Genomic DNA, 21,984 nt, shown 5'->3' on the forward strand with positions numbered 1-21,984 from the left:
CCAGCCCCTTGACCCGCACTTTGAGGAGTACCTGTGTTGCCCGCCCAGTGTGTGTCCGCGCCTCGGCTCTCCCACTGAGTCACCCAGTGTGAGTGCAGCGCTATCCTGGTGTAATGTGCGTGGTGCATAGCTGTTGCTTGCCAAATGAAAGCGATCTCTGCAGCACGGCTCACCCTCCCTTGGTGACACACACACACAAAAAGCCAGTGTTTGGCTTTTTTATTTTTAATTATAAGGCATGTTTACTGGTAACAAGCCTTAAAAAGCCACGGTGCACCAACATGGATGAATGTAATCTGATTCAGCTGATATATAGCAGCGTGTTCACAATACAGCTCAAAACGGGTCTTCTCTGATGAAAATAACGTGCTCTGTGTTGTTGTCTCAGCAGCAGCCTTGCAGGCTTTATTATAAGTTAACATAAAGATCAAGGTCACCGCTTCAGTGAGAGCGTGTTGAATTTAAAGGATTCAAAAGCAAGTCTTGGTGAAGGGTGGCCTTGCAAAAAAAACGCACGTCTCAGTGACAAAGTCCTTGTGTGCTGCAAAAGGATCCACCCCAGCTCAATGCAGGCTATTCCAATTCCAATCAGTCCTCCAACTTCTGCAAAGTTGAAAAATAAAAAAATCGATCCGAGGGAGGTGGGAAACGTCCCCTGGATTTATGGATGAAATCACGGTGGGTTTTTTCTTTCTTTCTTTTTTTCTCTTTAAACTGAAATAAATGGCCGTGCGTCTCCCTTCAGTCACGACTCACCTTCTACCTCTCACCGTGCCTGAATGTTGGGGCACAAATGAAATAAAACGACTGTTTGTTTTTTTTTAACTCTGTGCAGGAGGCACGTTTTCTCGACATCACATTAGAGCGCTGCAAAAAAAAAAAAAAAAAAAAACAGACTGTGTAGCTTTTTAAAACTGAGGACAGAAAGAGTGTTTGTTGATGGTGATTCAGCCTGAGAGGCATTTTTTCCAGCAAATGTTCAGGAATCAAAAAAGCGATGGTGAATTCAGAGTGCGCAACACAGATGACTGACATGAGCGTGGTGTCGTGAGGGTGATGGAGAAATGTAAAAATTCGGGTGCTCACATTGCCTCACTAATGAAATGTTCTTTTTCTCTCTCTCTCTCACCCCGACACTTGCTTAAAAGGGAATTGCCATGACTACAAGGAGCTTCTGCCTCTTTTACTGCTGCTGTGCTGCCCTCTCATGGCGACTAAACAAACCGCCACAAACTGTCAAAAAAATAAAAGCACCCACATGACACCCCATTAGAGAGCTTTTTACACTCTGAGCAGCCTCGAGTCCATGTCGAGGTTTGCTTGAACATGTGTTTCCACGTGACGGGTTACACTTTAACTGAAGGAAATAAAGGGAATTGTTAGTAATGTCATTAAAGGACGATGTGGGGTGAAAAATATTCATGACATGTCACGTTTACCTGACAAAAAATCCAATCCCTGCAGACATCATCCACTTACATAACCCTGATTTCCAGCATCTCTCGGTGCTTCACTGCCCAAAGAGAGGGCATGGTCTTATTTTGGGAAGGGCTATCTCTGGTCTGACAGCAGCTCAGACAGAGAGCTTGTTCAGTGGTAAAAGGTTATTTTTAGGGGGGGAAAAGAAGAGAGTGTGTGTCCACAGGTGTGTTGATCCATCTTCTCCTGAATCATTACTTCACATTCTCTCTCTGTCTGTGTTCGACTGTCATCTCCCTCTCCCCCACTGTTTTTCTTTCATTGTTGTGTGTGTTAACTGACAGCATCTGTCTCATCAGGAAATCAAAGCGGTACAGTAATGCCCGTGGCAGCACCCTGGGACACTGGAGGAGGAGGAGGAGGAGGAGGAGGAGGAGGAGGAGGAGGAGGAGGAGAGGGTGCTTCAGGCTGTCTCACTATGAAAAAAAAAAAAAAAACTTTTCACAGCACCACCGTGTGTGGAAACTCTCCTCCCATCTCACACTTTCACACTGACAGTGAATTCCTGCCTCGAGTGCTGTGAATTGAAGCTCTTGTCCACCCCCCACCCCCCCATTCACATAAGGCATCGCTCAGTTTAGCCTGAAACAATAGGGGTTTGCTCAGCAGAAAAAAGAAAAAAACACAACAGACTGCACACTATGTATTCTGCCTATATCCTCCATTCACTAACAAGGCAGACAGAATGTAAATGACTACTGTTATCCCAGGCTATGAATATCATCAACACAGGAGCTCTTTCAGCACTTGGAGGTTGCCTTCGGGAGACTTGATCCTGTTATGTTCATCAATGAGGTGTGAGTTTTTTGGGCTGTTGGCAGACAAAGAACTCATCAGCTTGGATCATCAGCTGCATAACTTGATTAAAGGACGTTATCACAAACAACAGCACCTTTAAAAAATAAAAGGGGCTGTGGAGAGGGGTTTTTTTCCCTCATCTCAGTGTGTTTTGGGGGGGTGGAGGGTGTGGGCCCTGAACGTCATTCCAAGGGAGTTGCAGTGAATCTGGACTTCCCCAAACTCAAAAGTTGCTGGAGTTGGACCAGTCACTGCTGGGGCAATGTGACTTTGGTGCGCTTGGTAATAACAGAGCAGCACTGTTGTTTTCCTTCTCTTCCTCTATGTTAGGACTATTTATTTTAAGGCGTCTGTCGAGTATGAATCACGGGAATGGAGAGATGGACTGGCGGTGGACAGTTTTCGCACTGTTTCTGAACTTTCAGTTCACTTACGGGTCTCCCTCATCTTATGACTTGTTCCAGGGGTCTCCATACACCGGAGCGGTGCACAGACACAGGAATAGGTAAGAAATACATGTTGTTGTTGTTGTTGTTGTTTTTAAATCTACGTGTGTGGGGAACAGTTTTAAAACTTGTTAAAGTCATAATACCCGCTGACCGCTTTCACCCAGCTTCTCCTGAGCATTGGGGCGCTTTTGTTGCGCAGTTGCCAACAAAAGCGCGATGACGCCCAAACTTCTCATTGATCGCAGTGACCTCGGATCGGCGCACATTTATCCTCTTATGGTCATTTGTAGCCTGTTAACGTCCACCGTGCTTTTTTATCAGCACAGCGTCTAAATTTGGCTCTCTGGCGTGGCCAGTGTTGCCAAACGCGATAAGAGCCAGATAAACGCTGGAATGCCAGCGATTAGTCCAATATCTCATCTGCCACAGACCATTAGTGCATTTGCGACTGATAAACTAAAATAACCAAACGAGAATGAAAAAAAAAAAAAAAAAGAACAAGTGAAGAAACACCTCACTGAAATGACGCAACCTGTATGGAAAAGCGCAGTAAAGTTTAACGACCTGATTCTTATTACCCAGGTCATTAAAGCGCTCCGTAACTAATCCAGAGCTATCCGCACAGTTTTTCCACTAAGATGTTTGTCACAGTTCCTGGTATGCTGAAGCTCTTGTTTATATCCCTGCCTCTCTCTCGTCAGGAACTGGTGTGCCTATGTGGTGCGCAGGAACGTGAGCTGCGCCGTGCAGGGGAGTGTGGAGAGCTTCCAGGAGCCCGTAGTGGCCCCCTGCCCGGCCTACCAGCCCGACTGCCAGCAGCAAGTGACGTGAGCATCCGGGGGAGCGACGGGGGAAGGGGTGGTTGAGGGCGCATCATGTTTAGTTGCATGAGATGGACTGCAGTCCAGGTACAAAGTGTTTCTCTGAGAGACCTGGAGGCAGAAATATCCACCATGGCTGAAGAAACTCCACTGGCAGAGCCAAAAGCACAGAAATTTCTAGCAAGTTGAGAAGAGAGAGAGAAAAAAAGCCCACTGGAAAGGGCAAAGAGTCAAACAGGAAATAGTTTAAGGAGATTTGATCTTTCCCTATAGCTGAAAGACAAACAAATGTGACCTTACCTGAAATGACTTTCCGAGGAGCATGCAATAGCAGGCAGACCAGTGATCGCCCAGTCCATTAATCAATATGTGGACTGACAGAAAATGAATTGCCAGCTGTTGTCATAGCCGATTATTTGTTTCAGTCATTTTTTAAGCAAAATTCTCAAAGACTTGCAGGTCCAGCTGTCTAATTTTGGAGAAGAACTTCAATACTCAGAAATTTAGATATACAATATCAACAAGGTAGTAATACAAACTCAGAAATATTTTTCCATAACTAATAAACAAGCTGTTCTCAGAGGACAATAGGGTCACCGGAACACTTTTTGAAGCTAGAAAGGTGGCAGGGTCTGCCACATATTAATTTGTTCATTCAGTTTATTCAGTCATGACAGCAAAGAGTTTGTTTATTCTGTTTGTCAAGGCATAAGAAGAAAATCTGTCAGTGACGATCTTAATGTCTTTGGGGTTTGTTGACTTTGCATTCATGTTAAAAAGCCAAACTAATTGCGCACCTTCTTGAGTGTTTTAAAAAAGGACATCTGTTTTAAATTGTTGTACAAAGCCACATTTAAGTTATCGTATCCAAGTATTTAGTAGCTGAGCAGTTATGATCAGTGCATAAGATTTATTATCAGAGTCAAAAGTACATTTAAAATCATCCAGTTATTTAGATTTCAGCAGAAACTTTTGCGTATTATAGAACTGGCCAAACATGATCTCAATCCCTCCTCACTCATCTAATAACAAATTCTGCAATACTAAATTTGATTTAAGTCCATGTCAATACACGAAACCCTTAAGATCGATAAAGCAATTTGCTCCTCAAGTGGAGTCTCCTGTAGTGATTGATTGTTTGTAAATGGGAGTACCTTCCTCAGTAATTCCTGAGAAACAGCGGCCATTAATTCTCTACTGGAAGCGCTGTGTTGCAATTTAATATATTTTCCTTTGTGAGTCATTATTTTTGTTTGGAGACAACACAAGTTATCTGTGGTTAAGCTCTGTGATGCACTCACACACACATGCAGAAGAGCAACTGTGTTGTGGAAAAGATTCCTGGATACAGATAATTCTTATGTCAGAGGAAGACATTTCCAAGTTCTTTGCATAAGGCAAAAAGGAGCTGACAGTGAGGACAGACACCTCGGGTTTTTCCACTTCTAAGTTATGACGTTCAGTATCTGCTTCATATTATCTCATGTGAGGATGAGATTTCAGCACTCATAGTTGATTACAGGCGTAAATGTTATTTTTATTTTTCAGTTTCCTTTTGTCCATTTGTCAAGCTGGTGTTATCGGTGAGGGTGACAAGCAGGAAATGTGCAAAGATGAGTGTTTCAGTCATCAACTTTCCAGATGTTCTGCGTGACATGACCCCAGTCTTCTGGGAAGTGATGTCATCTATTGTTTCTATGGGAGTTGTTTGTCTTGGCCAGAAAGTGGAAATTTTCATGTGATAGTGGACAGTAGAGAAGCTCAAAAAGTGACCAATAAAACAGGCGTTTTGTGGATCGCGGGAGTCAACAGCTCCCAATAAAAACATATATCCCTGGAACATTTTTATCTCTCGGGAACGGCAGAGAAGCTGAAGCAAAGATGAAGTTTGTGATTAACACTCAACAAAGGCTCAGGCTCAGTGTTCCCAGTTACCAGTTTTGTATTCATATTTCTCTGAGATTTGGAAAAAAAATGTATTGATTTTGCTGTCTGTTTTTACAGATACCACAATCGATTTCGCCCCACATACAAGATTGCCTTCAAGACAGTCACAGAGTTAGAGTGGAGATGCTGTCCTGGATACCAAGGTCCAGACTGTAAAGATTTAAAACCACCCCCAGACCCACAAAGAGTTCAGGGAATACAGCCATACCTACCACCAAATCCTGGACATACAACCAGACACACACAGAGTAAGACACCATTTTCTGTACCACCAAAAAAGTAATTCAAACAACTTTTGTGTCCTAAAAAGGAGCATTCATTCATAAAAATCTAAACAGTTATTCTCTGATTGTAGGACCAGAGCGGAGAGAGACAGGTCACCATGAGATGAGGCACGGCGGGACGGATAAGGTGCATCTTCTGGAAGGTGAAGTTCAGCGACTGTCTCAAACAGTCCTGGATCTTCAGTCGGCTTTGACAGGGTTGACCGACAACCTCCGCACAGACCTGCAGGAAGACACGAAGAAGATGCTGGTGACACTTATCAACAATATACATCCACCAGACAGTGCCACAGCCACAGGCACAGAGGAGAGCCCGGCAGTGCTTGATGGTCATCAGGCTACTAGAGGTGGGCTTGCTGGAGACAAGGCTATAGAAAAAATAGAGGCCCGGTTGGATGACATCAACAATGCACTGAAAAGCAAGGATGAAGCTTTGGAAGACTTAAGAGGAACCATGACAAGTCATGAGGGGCAGATCCGTGTCCTGATGGATGCCTCTCAATCTCAGACTCCATCCATGGTGGAGTTTGATGTTATACAAACCTACATTGATGGAAAATTTGAAAAGCTTAAGAAGGAGCTAGACCAGAACGTGGAGGAACACATGACCAAACTACAAAGCTCTTGCAATGACAAGATCGAGACCTTGCAGAAGACCTGTGAAGACAACCGTGACCAAGGTTTGGTCAGCCTAACCAAGCTGGTTGATACCAAGGAGGCCGACCTGAGAAAGGAGATTAGGGCACTACGTCTGGATATGGCTGCTGCAGATGGACCTGTACGAACCCAGAGGCAGACAGAACTGTCCAAACCAGAGGAGGATCATAGTGACCACAAAGACCTCTGGCGAGAGATTGACCGCATCGCAGAGGCTCACCGCATCCTGAATGTCCGCATTGACAATGAGCTGGCGCACCTCAGCTCAGCACCGCAGGAAGACAATGATTTCAGTCTACTGGTTGAAGAGCTTGAGGCACGCATTAATATCACGGAGCAAAACGCAGAGACTCACTGTTTCTATATTGAAGAGAAGCTGACCCGTACAATTGCCGAGGAAGTGGCAGCACTGCGACAGCTGCTGAAGGAGCGCCTGAACACCATGGAGGACCAGTTCACAAACATGCTGGTGGAAATGAGCAACAACTCCTTCCCTGGGATGTTTAGTGACTCTATGGATGCCATCCAGGCAGAAGTCAACAACAATAAGTTCCTCATCCAAGGCTTGGATGATAAGGTCAACGCTGTAGGAGAGTTATGCTCTTCAGGATGTTCAGGTTCAGGAATTTCTGTAGGTGCAGTGAGTTCATCACAACCACCGAAAACTCTAGAAAACATTTTGAAGGATTTGAGTCGATATAGAAATGACTTGGATGTTCTTCACACAGATGTGAGTACCAACACACAGAAACTCAGGCAACTGGAAGACGTAGTTCAAAGGCAGACAGTCACAAATGAGAGACGTGCTCAGACGATGGATGACTTCCAGAAGGGATTGATTAATCTCCAAGATAATGTGCTTGGTCTGGCTACTGGTGTCACCACACTAAGTGACTCCTTGAAAAAATACGACCAGGATTTGTACAGAATGAACATGACATGCTGCCATGCAAGGCAAAGTGGTACTGGGAGTCCATCAAGGGACAACTGGGCATCAGTCATTACTGGTCCCAACAGTCAGGCAGATGATACCAAGCGTGAGGTGGACGAGCTGAAGCACAAGCTTGACACGCTCAGTCAACAGGTGTCATCTGAACTGAGTCAATGTAGACAGAACACACAGGGTGTCTCTGATGGCATTTCCATTGTAGATGGACGCGTGACCAGACTTGAAAAGGTGTGTGGAAGGTTAGATGGAATTTCCGCCAACATCAAAGAGCTGAAAGATGGGATGGAGAGACACATTGGTGGTCTGCGGGACTGTATGTACCGGATGAACGTCACCTGTGGAAACCACGGGGCAGAGATCGCTGCACTGCAGAATTCATTGCAGAGGGTCCAGGGACAGCTGTCTGAGATGGCCAGACATGTTATGAAAGACGTCACTGCCAAAGAGCCAGGTGAGTCAGTGGTTTGGGGATAGATTGATGATTGTTGTGTAAGTGTCTTGAGAGGATGATAATAGGATCTATCAAATGGCCTCTTTGGCTCTCTTTGACAACAACCAAGCCATTGTGGGGTCACATTGATCCATGTTTATTCCCTGAATTTGAAGCCAATATTTAGAAGATTAATAACTGCAGAACTGACACACAGTAAATGGATAACTATGTGACTCTTGAACATGTAGAGCTTTGGTATTTGGCTGTTATGGTCTGACTGTGTCACTTTACAAAGTGAAGCAGCAGGCTCAACATAGCAAGGAGTGGTGAGTGACGATAATAACTTCCAGCATAGGGGACCAGCACATTACTGATTAAACACATAATATCTTAGAGGCCGATCACATAGAGAAACATTGCTAAAGAGCAAAAACATTTTCAAGTGGATGCTCCTCTCCTGCGCCATGTGTCACATTTTTCTTGTGTTTGTTTTAAGAAAAAAAAATCATATGTATTTTCCATTAAATGCATATGATGGCCTGCTGCAGCCAAAGTCGACCATACTGATTTGTCCAAAACAAGCTTGTAGCAAACAAGTCCCTGTGTGATTTGGTACCTTTAGACAAAGCCAGGCAAGCTTTTTTCTGTTTTTCCCAGTATTTATACAAAGCCAAACTGACTGTAGCTTCATACTGAAACTCATGCAAGTGTCAGCAGAAAAGCATTTCTCAGAATGTCAAAAAGATATAATGTAGTCATTAAGCGTAGATTATGACACGGTTTAACCACTAACAAGTCCGTGGAATCCCACAGAACTCTGCAGTGAGCCAGAAGAACACACACTCCTTTGCAGCTTCCTCTATAACATCTAACATGAGTTTATCAAGTTTGATTAACATCTGTGTAAACACAAACCTTTCCTGAAGATAATCCATCATATAATGCATGCTGCTTGTTTGGCTTACATGGAGGCTTGGAGGGCAGGATCAGATCCCATGAATGGCCACAGGGTATTTCCCGGAGAGGGAGGACACGAGTTCACAGGGCCTCCCGTCCTTGCCTTGAGTATGTCATTCAATATGTCCCTGCACCGAGGCAGAGGCCCACATTGGAAGCTTCCTTTGACTTAGCCTTATGTTATCCTAAGAATTCCCCAGTCTTTATATAAGGAATTGGATAGGTTAAAAGAATCTTAAATTCTCCTAACTACTCCGATGATATACTCTCACTGTTTTGTGCCTTATGGCTCCCTTATGTAAACATCAGAACACCCGAGTGGACTATTCCATTTTTCCAACTCCCTTTATGAACGTGTTGACTTGTGAGGTCTTCTTTCTTGCACCATGACATCGCCTTTTTTTTTCCTTTTTTACTCATACCGCAGAACTGCAGGCCTCAATCACACTTCCCAGTCTCTCAGTGCACACATACAGCTCCCTCCCTTCCTTTCTCCTTTACACATGTACGCATACCAACCTCCAGAGATTCCGGTAGGGTGACCTCAGCCTGATGTGTGGAGTCTGGTCCTCATTAAGGGCCCTGACTCACTGCTGGAGCCAGTCTTGATGGAGAGGGGAGAAGCAGAGCTCCACACCCAGGACCAGATGCTTCGACTACCCTCAGCTGTGATGTCATGACTGGGGCCCCATCACTGGTGCCTCCCTTTCTTAAACCATTGTCCAAAACAATGGTCTGATAGGGACTTGAGGAGAAAAGGTGGGCGGCCGGATTAATGGTTGAGGTGTAGGGAGACGAAGAGTGTGAAGACAACTTGTACTCCATTTCACTCACTGCCAAATATGGTCTGTTGGTTCCAAACTGTGATATTTGACTTCATCACCGTGTCTGTAACATCATACTGCACTTTTGCCCAGGATTAAATGAGATAGAACTGTCCACCCTGCTGCGGGATTGGTTTTCAGGGCTCTTACTCTGTGACAACTTCCATCATATGAGTGAGCATATTTTCTGGATATATGCTTATTCACTTTCCGTCTGAGAGTAAAGAGAGGACTTACACCACTTACATGTCCGTAACCTGCTCGTGGCAGCAGACAGGTAGTTTAGCTTAGCTTAAAAGCCCAAAACAGGGGAAACAAATAGCTGAGTCCAGTGGTAAACACAATCTGCCTACCCACACCTCTAGAGCTCCCTTATTAACACATGATATCTTGTTGAAGTATAAACGTATACGTTAAGTATGAATGTCAATTTATCATTCTAAGAAAATCCAGCAGCTAGTCTACCACATAACCTCCAAGCAAATTGTCATTTTAATACATTTTTTTGTGCACACTCATTACCTGATCTAAGTAGTGCATGTGCAAGCTTGTGTGCCAATTTGGACAGCTAGGTATGGTATTTTCATCTTTGGGTGAATTTATCCTTTAAATTGAGTTATTATATAGATTATGGTGGTGTGTGGCTGCCTGGCTGTAGCACAGCGCAGTGTGACAATATTGTTCTCGAAACTTACTGCAGTTTTTGCATGCGGATTGTCCAAGCGATGCCGTACCTTGCTGTCCAATGGCAGACATGGTCATGAATGTGCTGTTGCTGGCTCTAAGGAGCTACTCACATTGGATAATGACCGGATTGAACAGAGCCGTGCTGGCTGTTTTCACATGTTTACAGTCTTCATGCTAAGCTAACTTAGCAGGCTGCTGGCGATGGCTTCACATTTACTGTACAAACAAAATAGTGGTTTAAATCGCCTTATCTAACTCTTGGCAAGAAAGTGAATAATTGTCTCTCAAAGTGTTGATCCTTTGCTTTAAGGGAAAATATCATAATATCCTCTCACTTTGCCCTTATGATCTGTATCCCGAATCCCACAAGAGAGGGAGTTGGTCTGTGTGACCGAGGAAATAGAAATAGTCTAAATAGGCATAAAAACAATCCATGAAAAAATCCCAGCTCTGTGGGTGTGGTGGTGTTGGTGGTGGTTGAGAAACTACTGAAATGTTTCCTCTCTGTTTGAGCTCATATTCTCCACTCAGTCATATGAGGACCCCGAGGAGGCCCGCGAACAGATGAGGCGTTGTAACAACAACGTAGCTGAAAGATTAACTGGAATAGCTTCGCCCTTACTCAATGTGACTGGAATTGTGTGACTTCAGTTGCATAAATGTTGGCGCTGCTTTGCCCCCCAAAAAACAGCTGCTGCAGCAGAGGTCTGCCACCACAGCTTGAGTGTGTTTGTTTCTGGCTGTTTTTTTCTTCACGATAGGAGAGCTGCGGTTAAGCAGCCGTCGCTGTTTTGCACCATTTAAAACTATGACGTTGATGTGTCAAAGCCGTTTTGAAATTAGGCGAGACTTTGCGCGTTATTAGGAGATGTAGAAAATATGGAAAGTGCTTCTGTTTTCAAAGAGCCTGAGCGTGCTGTTCCTCATTCAGGCGGTGACTAATCAACCTCCTTGTGCTGAATTTTTCTTATTCGATTCTCAAGCTGTTTTTTTTTTTTTTTTTTCCACTCCTTCTGGTTATTGGAGGCGATCCCAGTCTGGCTCAAATCACTTCCCTGTCGTTTTTTTTTTTTTTTTTTCGTTCTCTCTCCCTTATCTCTGAGTTTCTCTCCCTTCACTCCCTCATCGCTCTCTCCTTCTGTCCAGCTTTTTTTCCGCCGATTTGTCCTTCCAAGAGTGCCAGGGGACATTCGTTTTCTCCTCTCCCCCTCTTCCCTGTCCTGGAAGTGTCTATTGACAGGCGAAAAAAAAAGGTTGCATTAAATAAAGTCTTTGATTTCATGGATCAATGCTCTGCAATTGATCATTCTGACTTGATATTGGAGAGGCAGGCACTAAGATTAACTGTCTACCGTGATGAGGGAACGCAAGAAAAAAAAAAGATATCAAAGGCTTTTTTGAAGTCAAAGGGTGTCTGTTGGGAAACAATGGAAAATTGTACTCGACACCGCCACAGACACACACTGTATATATATAGTGAGCGGCAGTATTTTGAGGGGGCGCTTTGACTACAGCGGCTTCCCCTGAGATGATTTCCGTAGCTACGAGGTGAGGTGTTTCCATCTCGGACCAGGGCAGCCCATCTGGAAGTCTTCAGGGGAGAGTGGACCCAGATACACAATGGGAGTCCCTGAGGTTCTGCCACACAGCGCACAATTTCGAACCCTCCCGTCATTAATACCACTGGAGGAAAAAAAAAACGGGGTGGAGGGTGAAATTGCGTCCGTGTGGAAAGCGAGGAAGAAGAGGAAGAAATGTGTGTCAGAGTGTGAGCGATGCATTAAAATCGTACGTGCGTGTAGCCTCTGCACCCCGCCCTGCGCCCCTTGACACCATTTTCCATTGCATGATCGGCTTGTCTGCTGCAATATTCCTTGATATTTCAGCAACTTGTGAACACTCACGCACTGTCACCCGGATCTGTGACTAAAGCCTCCCTCCCTCTGCAGTGTCTCAATCCGCTTCTAAGCAATAACATCTGGTCTTGGTGATGCTCATGGTTGCACCAGCGCTTATGTGCACCACTCTGTTTCTCGCATTCTTTTTTTTTTTTTTTTTTTTCTTTGCGACTTTGCGGTTGCCCCCTTAGTGAGACACAGGCTGAGAGCTCATGGGAAATATGCACTCAGGCAACCGGCGTCCTGAAGGAGGCATAGGAAGGAAATGAAGGAGAGATTTGTGATTATCGCAGTACAACATGATTGCTGGGTTTAATTTGTTTTTAATTATACATGTGGTTTCTGAGTAGACTTGTGGTATCACTTACAGTAAGAGGGAAGAATTCGGTTGATGGTTGATCACATTTTATGTGAACGGAACAGTCGATAGCTTTGATAATCCGGAGTAAAAGGCAGAACCTTCTTGTAATACGATTGCTGAACGGTACTTTCGGCTCGACCGCGTCGCCTCGGTGCGAGACTCAAGCTCTGTTGAAGCAACAGTTAGCGTTTGATTTATTGTCGTATTGTTGGCTGTGGCAGAACCGGCAGTACACACATTATGGTTTATGACTTTATTCGTTCGGGACACTGGAAAGTAATTTCATGGTATCCTGTGGATTTGAGCGCGAAAGTCCATTCTTGACCAGTCAGAAGAGAAGCTGATCTTACTTTAATTCATGCCAGAGCTTCCAACTGCATCTGGTGAGAGACAGGTCTTCACCTCCAGAAAAAGCTGCAAGGTGGATGTTGATTGAAACTTGGCCTAGAATAGACCCCATCAGGTTTTTGATGAAGAAACGGATCCAGGACGTGTTTTCTCACTTTTCTTGAGGTTTTTCGACATTTTTCGTTAATTTCTCAAGGAATAAGAGCTTGATGAAAACAAAAGCAAACATTTTTAGGTCTATCTACGAGTGAGTACAAACAGAGACTGTTGGGCCTTGGGCGGAGGTATGCGCTCTAATGAGTGCCACTGCAGTTAGCAATGTTAGCATGCCAACATACTAAAATGTTGAAAGTAGCACATACGACGTTGACATTTTCATTGCGAGCACAGTGCCATCTGTCGGCGCCGTGTCTGAATCCAGCCTCTCAGAGCTGCTACCATGGACTTATTTGATTTTCAGTTCAGGGAAAGAAGCTGATAAATCAGCTGCATCAGCTGTTCAGCTATCAGCTGTTTGTCCATGCTTCAGCACCCAGGCCTATTGTGACCACAGCCAGTCAATGACACAGATGTACAAAGTGGCCTTTATAACCTGACACTTGTCACTTCACAGGGCTCAGCTAAGTTTACACTTCACGTTATCAAAGTTCTGTATACAGAAGATTGTTTATTCTCTCTGCAGAATCTCTTGTTTATGCCTAGAGAGCTTCCTCAAAGAGCAAAGCCTTTTCCGCCAAATCTAACTGTATAATCATTTGACATAAGTGGTCATTTCCTTGATGTAAGTGTCTTTAGCTGAAGGACATTACTGTAATCCGGTTACGTGGACTCCAGTTATGTCCAACCTCGCCCACAAGGTTTAAACAAGCCTGCAGATACAGATACAACAGGAAGCATCGCAGAAGTCATTTAACGTCGTTCAAACTTCCTCGCTGCATCTTAAATACAGCATGACACAATCTGTCTGACACCTGGTCATGCGAGAAGGGGCTGACACAAAGCCGGGTACTGTAATTATTCTGGTTATGTGTCCCCAGGACTCTCTCACAGCATCTCCACGCTCAGGTCCAGGTGATGTCTGTGCCCTCAGGGGGTCTGGCAGGCAGCCAACTGGTTTTTCCATTCAGATGGTTCTCGTTGACTAAATCTCACACGACCGCCCACTCTGCTTTTATGAAGGGTAATAATGGTACTGGTTGAGAAAAAAAAAAAACTAAAGCTCAGAGGTGCAGTGAATGCCAGGTCTAATTTGGCCTGTCATCAGAATATAAGTCGTAAAAGGCGAATTCACAAGAGAAGGGAGGTATGTGGTCTGAATTTGAGAGAGGAAGTAAAAAATAAAGCAAATTGGAGGCTTATACGATGGCAGTTACGGCATTTTCCCTAACTTTGAATTGGATTGTAAGAGTTGTTATGACCAGAGGCTTTTTATGACGGCAACGCCTACAATATACTTAGAAAGCAAGCCATAAATTGATGTATGTCTCTTTCTCCTGCTGTCTAAGGAATGACCTTGAGACCAGAGAGGCCTGCTTCTCCGCCAGATTCCAGAACCAGAATCCAACAAATCCACATCCCTCTCATCATCCCACCGCCGCCGTCCAGCCCCAGGCAGCCATACAGCCCCAGCCAACCAGCGCAGCCCAACACACACACAGTCGTGATCAATACACCGAGGCAGCCGTCCAACCCCCAGCAGCCAGGCCAGTCCAGCCTCCCCCTGGTTCCCGTCAGGCCGGTGGTGGAGACGGGCGAGGCCGGGCCCCCGGGGTACGTACGCAGGGTGACAGTGCGGAGAGGGTCGGAGGACTCGTCGAGAATGCCGGTCAAAGGGTTCGCCGGCGCACCAGGTGAGTCGCACTAATGGCCACGGTGACCTTCAAAGTTCCAATGCAGCTTCACTCTGCAGCTGGAAATGCCCTCATTAGTTTGTCATAACTGAAATAGATATGTTATTTCACTATGAATATAAACTAAGTCTGATTCAAGTTTCCCTCAAGACCACGTTTTTATGGCACAAAACTGGATTTTTGTAACTCTATAAACTATGGGCTGAATGATATGGCCTGATGTGAAACTTTTAAACTATTTGTTACACATAATCTAACAGACTAGGCAACAAAATATCCCCATATTTTTGAGCAGATCCCTCAATATTGATACTGCAGTGACATTATAAGGAAGGCTATTGGTACTCTCACAAAATCATAAAGGAGTCATTTGTAAGATTTTGCTAGAATTTCAGTTTAGCACATAAAAAAATGAGATATTGATATCATGTCAATAAAACACGTGACAATATCGTTTAAACTAAAAAAATGTCAAGAAATGATGACTTATGCACACATCTGAAGGGGGGAACAGCTCGTCACATTATTCCTTTCAGTAGGTCGTTGACTTGGCCACAGTGAAGTATTACCCTGTAACTGATGAAATGACTGTTCCGTGTTGCTCTCGAACATCTGTTTTGATTGTCAGATGGAAACTGAAACTTCATTGCGGCTCCCAAACATATTTTATCATCATTGAAAAAACTAGACTGAGTATTATATAGTTGTCGCAGCAGAGGAACACCCTTCTTCCCACGCTCAGCCTAATGTTCTGTTCGCCAGTAATGATTTACGTTGCATTAATAAGCAAATGTTTTGTAATTATATCAGAATTTTTTAATAACTGCTGCCATCACTAATCTCATTGCAATATTAATTGCCTTTTCCCCATTTCCTATTTCTTGTGACCCAGCAGTAAAATGACTGTGCCCTGTAATTATTCAATATGTGCCAAGTGATTCAGAAATACCTACAGTCCCCCTTAGACATAAAGCTAAAACCACCTTATTATCTAAGCTCTTGTCCATTTCTCCTGTAGTTAGCGCTTCATTGTTACTCCATATAAACTCCATTGGATAACTACAGGCTGTTAGTGTGAAGCCTCAGATTTGTATGCAGAGTCTACTTACAACATCTATGAATGAGTAGGCTACTGAAACTGGAATCTGTCATCACTGCCACGACAAGCAGGAAGCTTGATGACACCGTGTCAGAAGTCTGGCACCACGGAGAGCGAGTGTGAGCCAGCATGACCACATGTGTCACATAAAATACTGGATGTTCCTCTCTTCAACGGTGCTGTCAGCTCACAGTCACATCCGACATGCACATCTATCATCAGTGACAGAATCTGGAATTGGGCCTACATGGAACCCGTAACGTACATGTACTCTGGGGCTTTTGTCAGACACAGAAACGCTACATTTAAAAGGGAAGAAATAGACGGAAGAGACACCGTGTAGTCAGAGAGGCAGTCCTGGATTGAATTAACTGGTCTATATAAATGATGACCGGGTAAAACATGAAACAACAAAATAAAAGCTTTGGAAAAGAGATGACTCGTGACTCTATGCGGTCCAGTGTGGATAGAAAAAAAATATGCCGTGTAACACGGTACTGCAAATTTCTTCTTGAAAGATATAAGTAAGAAAATGTCTAAAAACAACTACAGCTCTGTAATGAATTTTGTTGTGATTTGCATGATTTATGCTCAGTGGCACAGTTGATTTAGCAAAGCTGCACTGTTGTTGTTGACTCAGGCATGTGTGAGCTGACCAATCAGAGGATGCTTGAGGGGCTTAAAATGACGGGAGCTATAAATCAAATCTTCGGGCTCTGTTTAGAGATGTAAAATTTCCTTCAGGTTTTCCATTTCTTTTCACTACTGAGAGAAGTAGGTTTTCGCATCATCTTTTGGGTTTGTCTTATTTCTGTTGTCTGTTTTGTCTGTATTTTGAACTCAAAAGACACAAATATCTGCAGCTTTAAATACATTTCAATGCTCTGACAGAAACTGTAAACACCTCATGCTACTTTTAGATCCCATTGTTTTGAAACAGCTAAATCAGAACATCAAACAAATTTAAAAAAGCCACTTTATGCAGCCTAGATTATAACCTGTTGTTTTCTAATTTGTACCTTCTACGGGAAACTATCCCGCAGTGTTTTGACATGAAGCTCATATGGAAAAGTGAACAATTGCCTCTGGCAGGAGCCTTCAGTAAACCCGCTACTCAGATGATGACAAAACATGATGTGATTGTCGTGTGTCTTTTTGCAGGCTATCCTCCTCTGCAGCCTGCATCGTTCAAGCCTCAAACAACCCGCCGCCAAGGTATTGTAGCAGTTCATTATCAGGTTAAAGTGCATGCATCTGCAGGCTTTGCCATTCCACCACATCGATGTAAAAAAAATAATAAAAAAAGAAAAAGTTGTGAATAATTTGTAGACCGAGAGTGCGAGGGAGTGGGAACTGGATGTGTTTCGTTTAGGGAGATGTGGGCGGACTGTGGAAAGACTTTAGCTCGTCTGCAGGCACTTAGCAGAAAGTTTTGCCCTGATACATTTGGTGGTGATTAAGAAAATGACTCAAGCAGATAATGGCCATATCCTGTGAAACGAAGATCTGTCTTGCTGTTACCATGCATTATACCATTTACATTTACTATTTATATACTCGACGTTTCACTGTGATTATAGCAACCAACGCGGAAAATCACACAAATACAGATTTTAATTAACTGATTTGTGGCGTTAGATTACTTGCAACTAGAGAAGCAAATGAATGAGACGTCTATAAATATATAAAGGTGTCGACCCTTCAACTCACAGCTGACACACAATGCAACATTAACACTTTTATTCCCGCCTTGTAGCTCCGATAGCAACAAAGGTGCCATGGAACCCGATGTATCAAGCTCCAGTTCACTCACCAGGTAAAAGAAATCCTCTCTCGCAATGTCACCACACACATCAGTGTACATATGTCTTATTTAGCAACCAAATATAAGTGAAAAATGCACTTTGATCCATATTTGAAAGCGGGCACCGATACATTTGTATTTCACATTCCAGTTTCAGATTTCAACAGCGCCTTCGCAGATCCCTTCTCCTTCTCGGCTGGCCTCACGCAGCAGAGCCCCGCTGGAGACTTTGGTGTTATCCGCTTTAACAGAATTCTGGTCAATGATGGCGGACACTACAATTCCCATACAGGTACACAACAAGGATTTGTCGCATGTGATGAATTTGATGGCAGTCCTACAGCTGTGTACATCAATTTTGTGGTTTTGTGTTTCTTTCTTTGATCATCTGGGACCCGTTTTCAAAATGTGCCTTAACTACGACCACACAAGTTTTCACCCACCTTGATTTGAATCCATCTCTTTTGCTCATGTGAAAGGGGTTGCCTGTAGAAATAAAACCACTTTCACTTCACTCTGTACCCTGCACCCTCCTTTTTGCCATATTGGGTGGTACAATACCAATAACTACCTTTGTGATTCGATACCGAGTAAAGCCCACGCTGGCACTGCCAATACCAACACTATTTGTATACATTCTGTAGTTTTACCAATGTATGGTGGTCACATTGTCTGAACATCAACAGACAAAATTGAGCCTAGACACACATGAATCACCTCCCCCACGCTCACTAACAGGGATGAGTGTTGCCAATAGCTACACACTCTCTTCACACCTGGATAATCGAGCCAAAGGAATCATTGATTGGAGTGTGTCTCAACCTCTCAAAAAACATTTTTTAAATGACTAGTAAAACAAATTCCTTATTTGGGTCCCCTTGTTAAGATGTAGTAAAAGGATTGTGACAAAATTGAAAACACATTTATGAGTATCGCCACTTGATTTGACTAATTTGGGCAGCTGAAGTCTCATATCCACTTCAGATAATCGACCAAATGGGGACCGTGGATTTTGTCTCCTCTGAGAGGAGGTTGCCTCTTATGGTCAGTATGAACGTGAGGAATGTTTAGACAAAGCAGAACCTGTTTTCGTTCTCCTGCAGGGATCTTCACTGTTCCTCTGGATGGCCGATACCTGATTTCCGGGCTGTTGACGGCGAGGCAGGGTGACCGAGTAGAGGCCGTCCTCTCTGTGTCCAACCGCAGCGTCCAGAGGCTGCAGAGCTCAGCTGGACCCGCTGCCGGTCAACACTGGGGCTCAGCCGGCGCTCACTGTGGCTGCGGAGGCTCGGTGTCCTTCAGCCTCATCCTGCCCCTGAGGAAAGGAGACCGCGTGGGCTTGGTGAGGACCGGCGGCCAGCTGGCCACCACAGAGGCCAGGGAGATCCTGTCCACCTACAGCGCCATCTTCCTGTACGCACCACAGGCCAACAGATAGCCGGAGCTCAGCTGGGACCGGTTTGCTCCCAGATAGTTTGACTGGAGGGAATGTTGAAGAAACTATATTTTTCACTGATTTGCTGTGCTGCAGCTGTTTCACCACACAGTGCCACTGTGTGAAGATCCTCAGTTATAAATTCAGTTTAGATGCCATTACATTTTAATTTGTAAGCCATTTGCCAAATATACCCGAACACAAGAAGCAAGATTTGTTTCTAATATATTTGATTATAAAGTTGCCTTTTTTGTACCTATTGTGAATGTCTTGTGTATATAAGTGTTTATAAATTAACATTAAAAATGTCATAAATTGTAATTATTATTTTACCAGAACCATCTATGATCAACATATTAGAATATGATATTGTTGATAAGGCAATAAACCGTGTGTATGTCACTTCATCTCACTGTGTAATCTACACTGTACACAGAGAGGCTGATTAATAAATACCACCGAACTTGTAACTGGTTATAAGCCATAGTTAATTTAATACTGAATATACTATATAATCCTCATTCCATTACAACTCACCAACAGTAGGTTGTCCTAGTTCATGTCAGGTTTTTTTTTTGGAAAACGTCATGTAAAATCTAATATTAAACAAACCTGGTCATCTAACAGAACTAGTGCAGTGCCTGTAGGAAATATGTATTCCTATAGAAAAGTGGGAAGTTTAGTAGCTTTTTCATGGATGGCCAAATGAGGCTTTGTTTAAAAGGTGAGACTTCAGGGATATTTAGGTTTGTTGTGAAATCTGACACTGCAGGGTATAATTGGCCGTTTTTGACTATTTTTGATTTTGCCATTATATTTCACCTTGAAAACTATTTACTTAGGGTCATTATTTTAAGCACAACCTCACACGTGACTGTACAGATATTTTTTTTATTTTGACATACTGTATTAACACAATGGACCTAAAATCACAAAAAAAAACAAAACAAAACAAAAAAAAACCCCCATAAAATCTGGGTAGAAAAAGTTACATTTTTTTTTACTGTGAAAACCACAAACATGTTTAACAAACCATTTTTGTTACTTGTAATGCAAATATAAATTGTTGTTTGCTAAATATGTGCATACACTTTAAAACATTACAAAGCTATATGTAACTATTTACATTTAAAATGCAGGCAATGCTCAGGTCTGCCTGAGCTCCTTCCAGCTGAAGGAAGAGCTGCACTGCTTGCTCCACATTCAGCAGTCTCCTCATTGTTTTGACTCGTTAAACAAAAAAAACGACTCCACTACACACTAAACACACTACCTAACACACTAATTATACACTCCAACAGCGGTAAACGTCACAAATCTCTCAACTCTCAATATCGCTGTCTCTACGCCGACCGTCGTTGCCTGTCATTCATCCGCCTCCGTCCCTCCCACAACTTCCTGTTCCTCAACAACCAAACTTGCTGCTTGGACACTTCTGTGACCAAAGCCCGTTCTTGCCGTTTCTTCCTACATCAGACACAAAGCAAACGTGACGGCAGTGTTCGCGAAAAAGCCTGGCGGACATTATTTACCCTAAGTCCGGTTTTTGACCTGCCAGTGCATCCTTCGACTCCGGAGGTGGGTCGTGTGCGGTAGCGGCTAGCAGCTAGCTACACACGAGCATCCAGATTCTGATTCCACTTTGTTGCCCGCACTCTCCGGATCTCCTCAGACCCGAACAGACTTGGTCCGGACTCGTTTAGTCTCATTAATCCACAACACAGAAGAGATGCACAGCACAGAAGGGGACCAAACCACGGGCAAAATCCCGGTCCAGCTCAAGCTGCTGCAGGTATAAATCCCGCGTGTTGTCGTGGCTTTGAGCTCTGCAGTGATTGGCTCTGGTGCGCCCGTGACTGTGGTGGCTCCAGTGGACAATGTTATGGGAGTTGGTAAAGCATTTATGAAATAATTTATTAATGGTATCATTGTAGTCCAAACAAATCCGACGTGGCACATCCTTGAACCACACAGCAGCCATGTTGAAACTCTCAGGTCAGTCTGATCCTGATCTGCAGAGACATTTGAGAAACAAACAGACAGACACACACACCTTGCTTTTATAGAGAGATATTATGTGGGGCTGTAAATGTCTCCAGCAGTGAAATGTAACATACACACTCATACAGCAAGAGCATTAATCCAAATGAATCAGAAACAATAGTAAAACACAGAAGATTCACATCAGTTCTTTTCATACATAAGTACATTTTGCCCATAGTACTCTCACACTGCTTCAGGACTATGACTTGTAGTGCAGTATTTTCATAGTGTGGTATTATTACTTTCTATGTAAATTTACATTTTTTCTTGTTTCTGGCACTTTCTGTGGACAAAAATGGTATGAGAGAGACATTTGAACACCTTTTCTTTGTTACACACAGCTGTTCGCACAGTGAATTGTGGCATCAAGGTATTTGTTGCTATGTAAGATAAATAACCAGACTGGGAGCTCCTCCACCTGTACTTAAAATAGACCTGCATTTCATAATATTTTCTGATTCTGCACGTGTCACCAGTTTCTTATTTTTCACGGGATTCTGAAGACATGTGCCCCGAACATGGACAACCTAAGGAACATTTGCAACAAGTAAATCATTTAAATAGACGTTGCTGAGTGTAAACAGAAATATTTCATGAGCTCAGAAAAACAGTAACAGCATCTGAAATGTGTTGTACAAGAAGTATTAAATGAGGTTAAATGTAAAATACTTGAATAAACCTTGACTACGTACTCAAATAGTTACATTCAGCCACGGACACACAGACATGAAAATCACAAGGTTTAGCAGCACATCAAGGTTTTATTAATTTTACAAACTCAGCTGGCTTACACAAGATTAGGAGGCAAAAAAAAACCCAGATGGGTGATTACGTCAAGTGGGTGTGGATGAAAAATAATTT

General features: G+C 43.4%; 1 protein-coding gene across 1 annotated transcript; it reads left to right on the forward strand.

Annotated features, from left to right (window-relative positions):
* Nucleotides 1-2,499: 2,499 nt before the first annotated feature.
* emilin2a (elastin microfibril interfacer 2a) lies at nt 2,500-19,550 on the forward strand. The gene is made up of 9 exons (XM_037085021.1): nt 2,500-2,782; nt 3,428-3,553; nt 5,552-5,742; nt 5,850-7,835; nt 14,398-14,742; nt 17,003-17,056; nt 17,598-17,657; nt 17,797-17,937; nt 18,749-19,550. The coding sequence occupies exons 1-9, from the start codon at nt 2,601-2,603 to the stop codon at nt 19,081-19,083; spliced, it is 3,420 nt and encodes a 1,139-aa protein (XP_036940916.1). The 5' UTR covers nt 2,500-2,600; the 3' UTR covers nt 19,084-19,550.
* Nucleotides 19,551-21,984: the final 2,434 nt, after the last annotated feature.

Source organism: Acanthopagrus latus, chromosome 21 (assembly GCF_904848185.1).
Source record: "Acanthopagrus latus isolate v.2019 chromosome 21, fAcaLat1.1, whole genome shotgun sequence".
NCBI lineage: Eukaryota > Metazoa > Chordata > Actinopteri > Spariformes > Sparidae > Acanthopagrus > Acanthopagrus latus.

Bases quoted from the DNA above. Each gene is read 5' to 3' on its own strand.
- emilin2a (XM_037085021.1), top strand. From the start codon at position 2,601: ATGTTAGGACTATTTATTTTAAGGCGTCTGTCGAGTATGAATCACGGG. The intron at 7,836-14,397 runs GTGAGTCAGTGG...CTGCTGTCTAAG, and splicing joins CGTCACTGCCAAAGAGCCAG to GAATGACCTTGAGACCAGAG. The intron at 17,658-17,796 runs GTAAAAGAAATC...TTCACATTCCAG, and splicing joins AGCTCCAGTTCACTCACCAG to TTTCAGATTTCAACAGCGCC.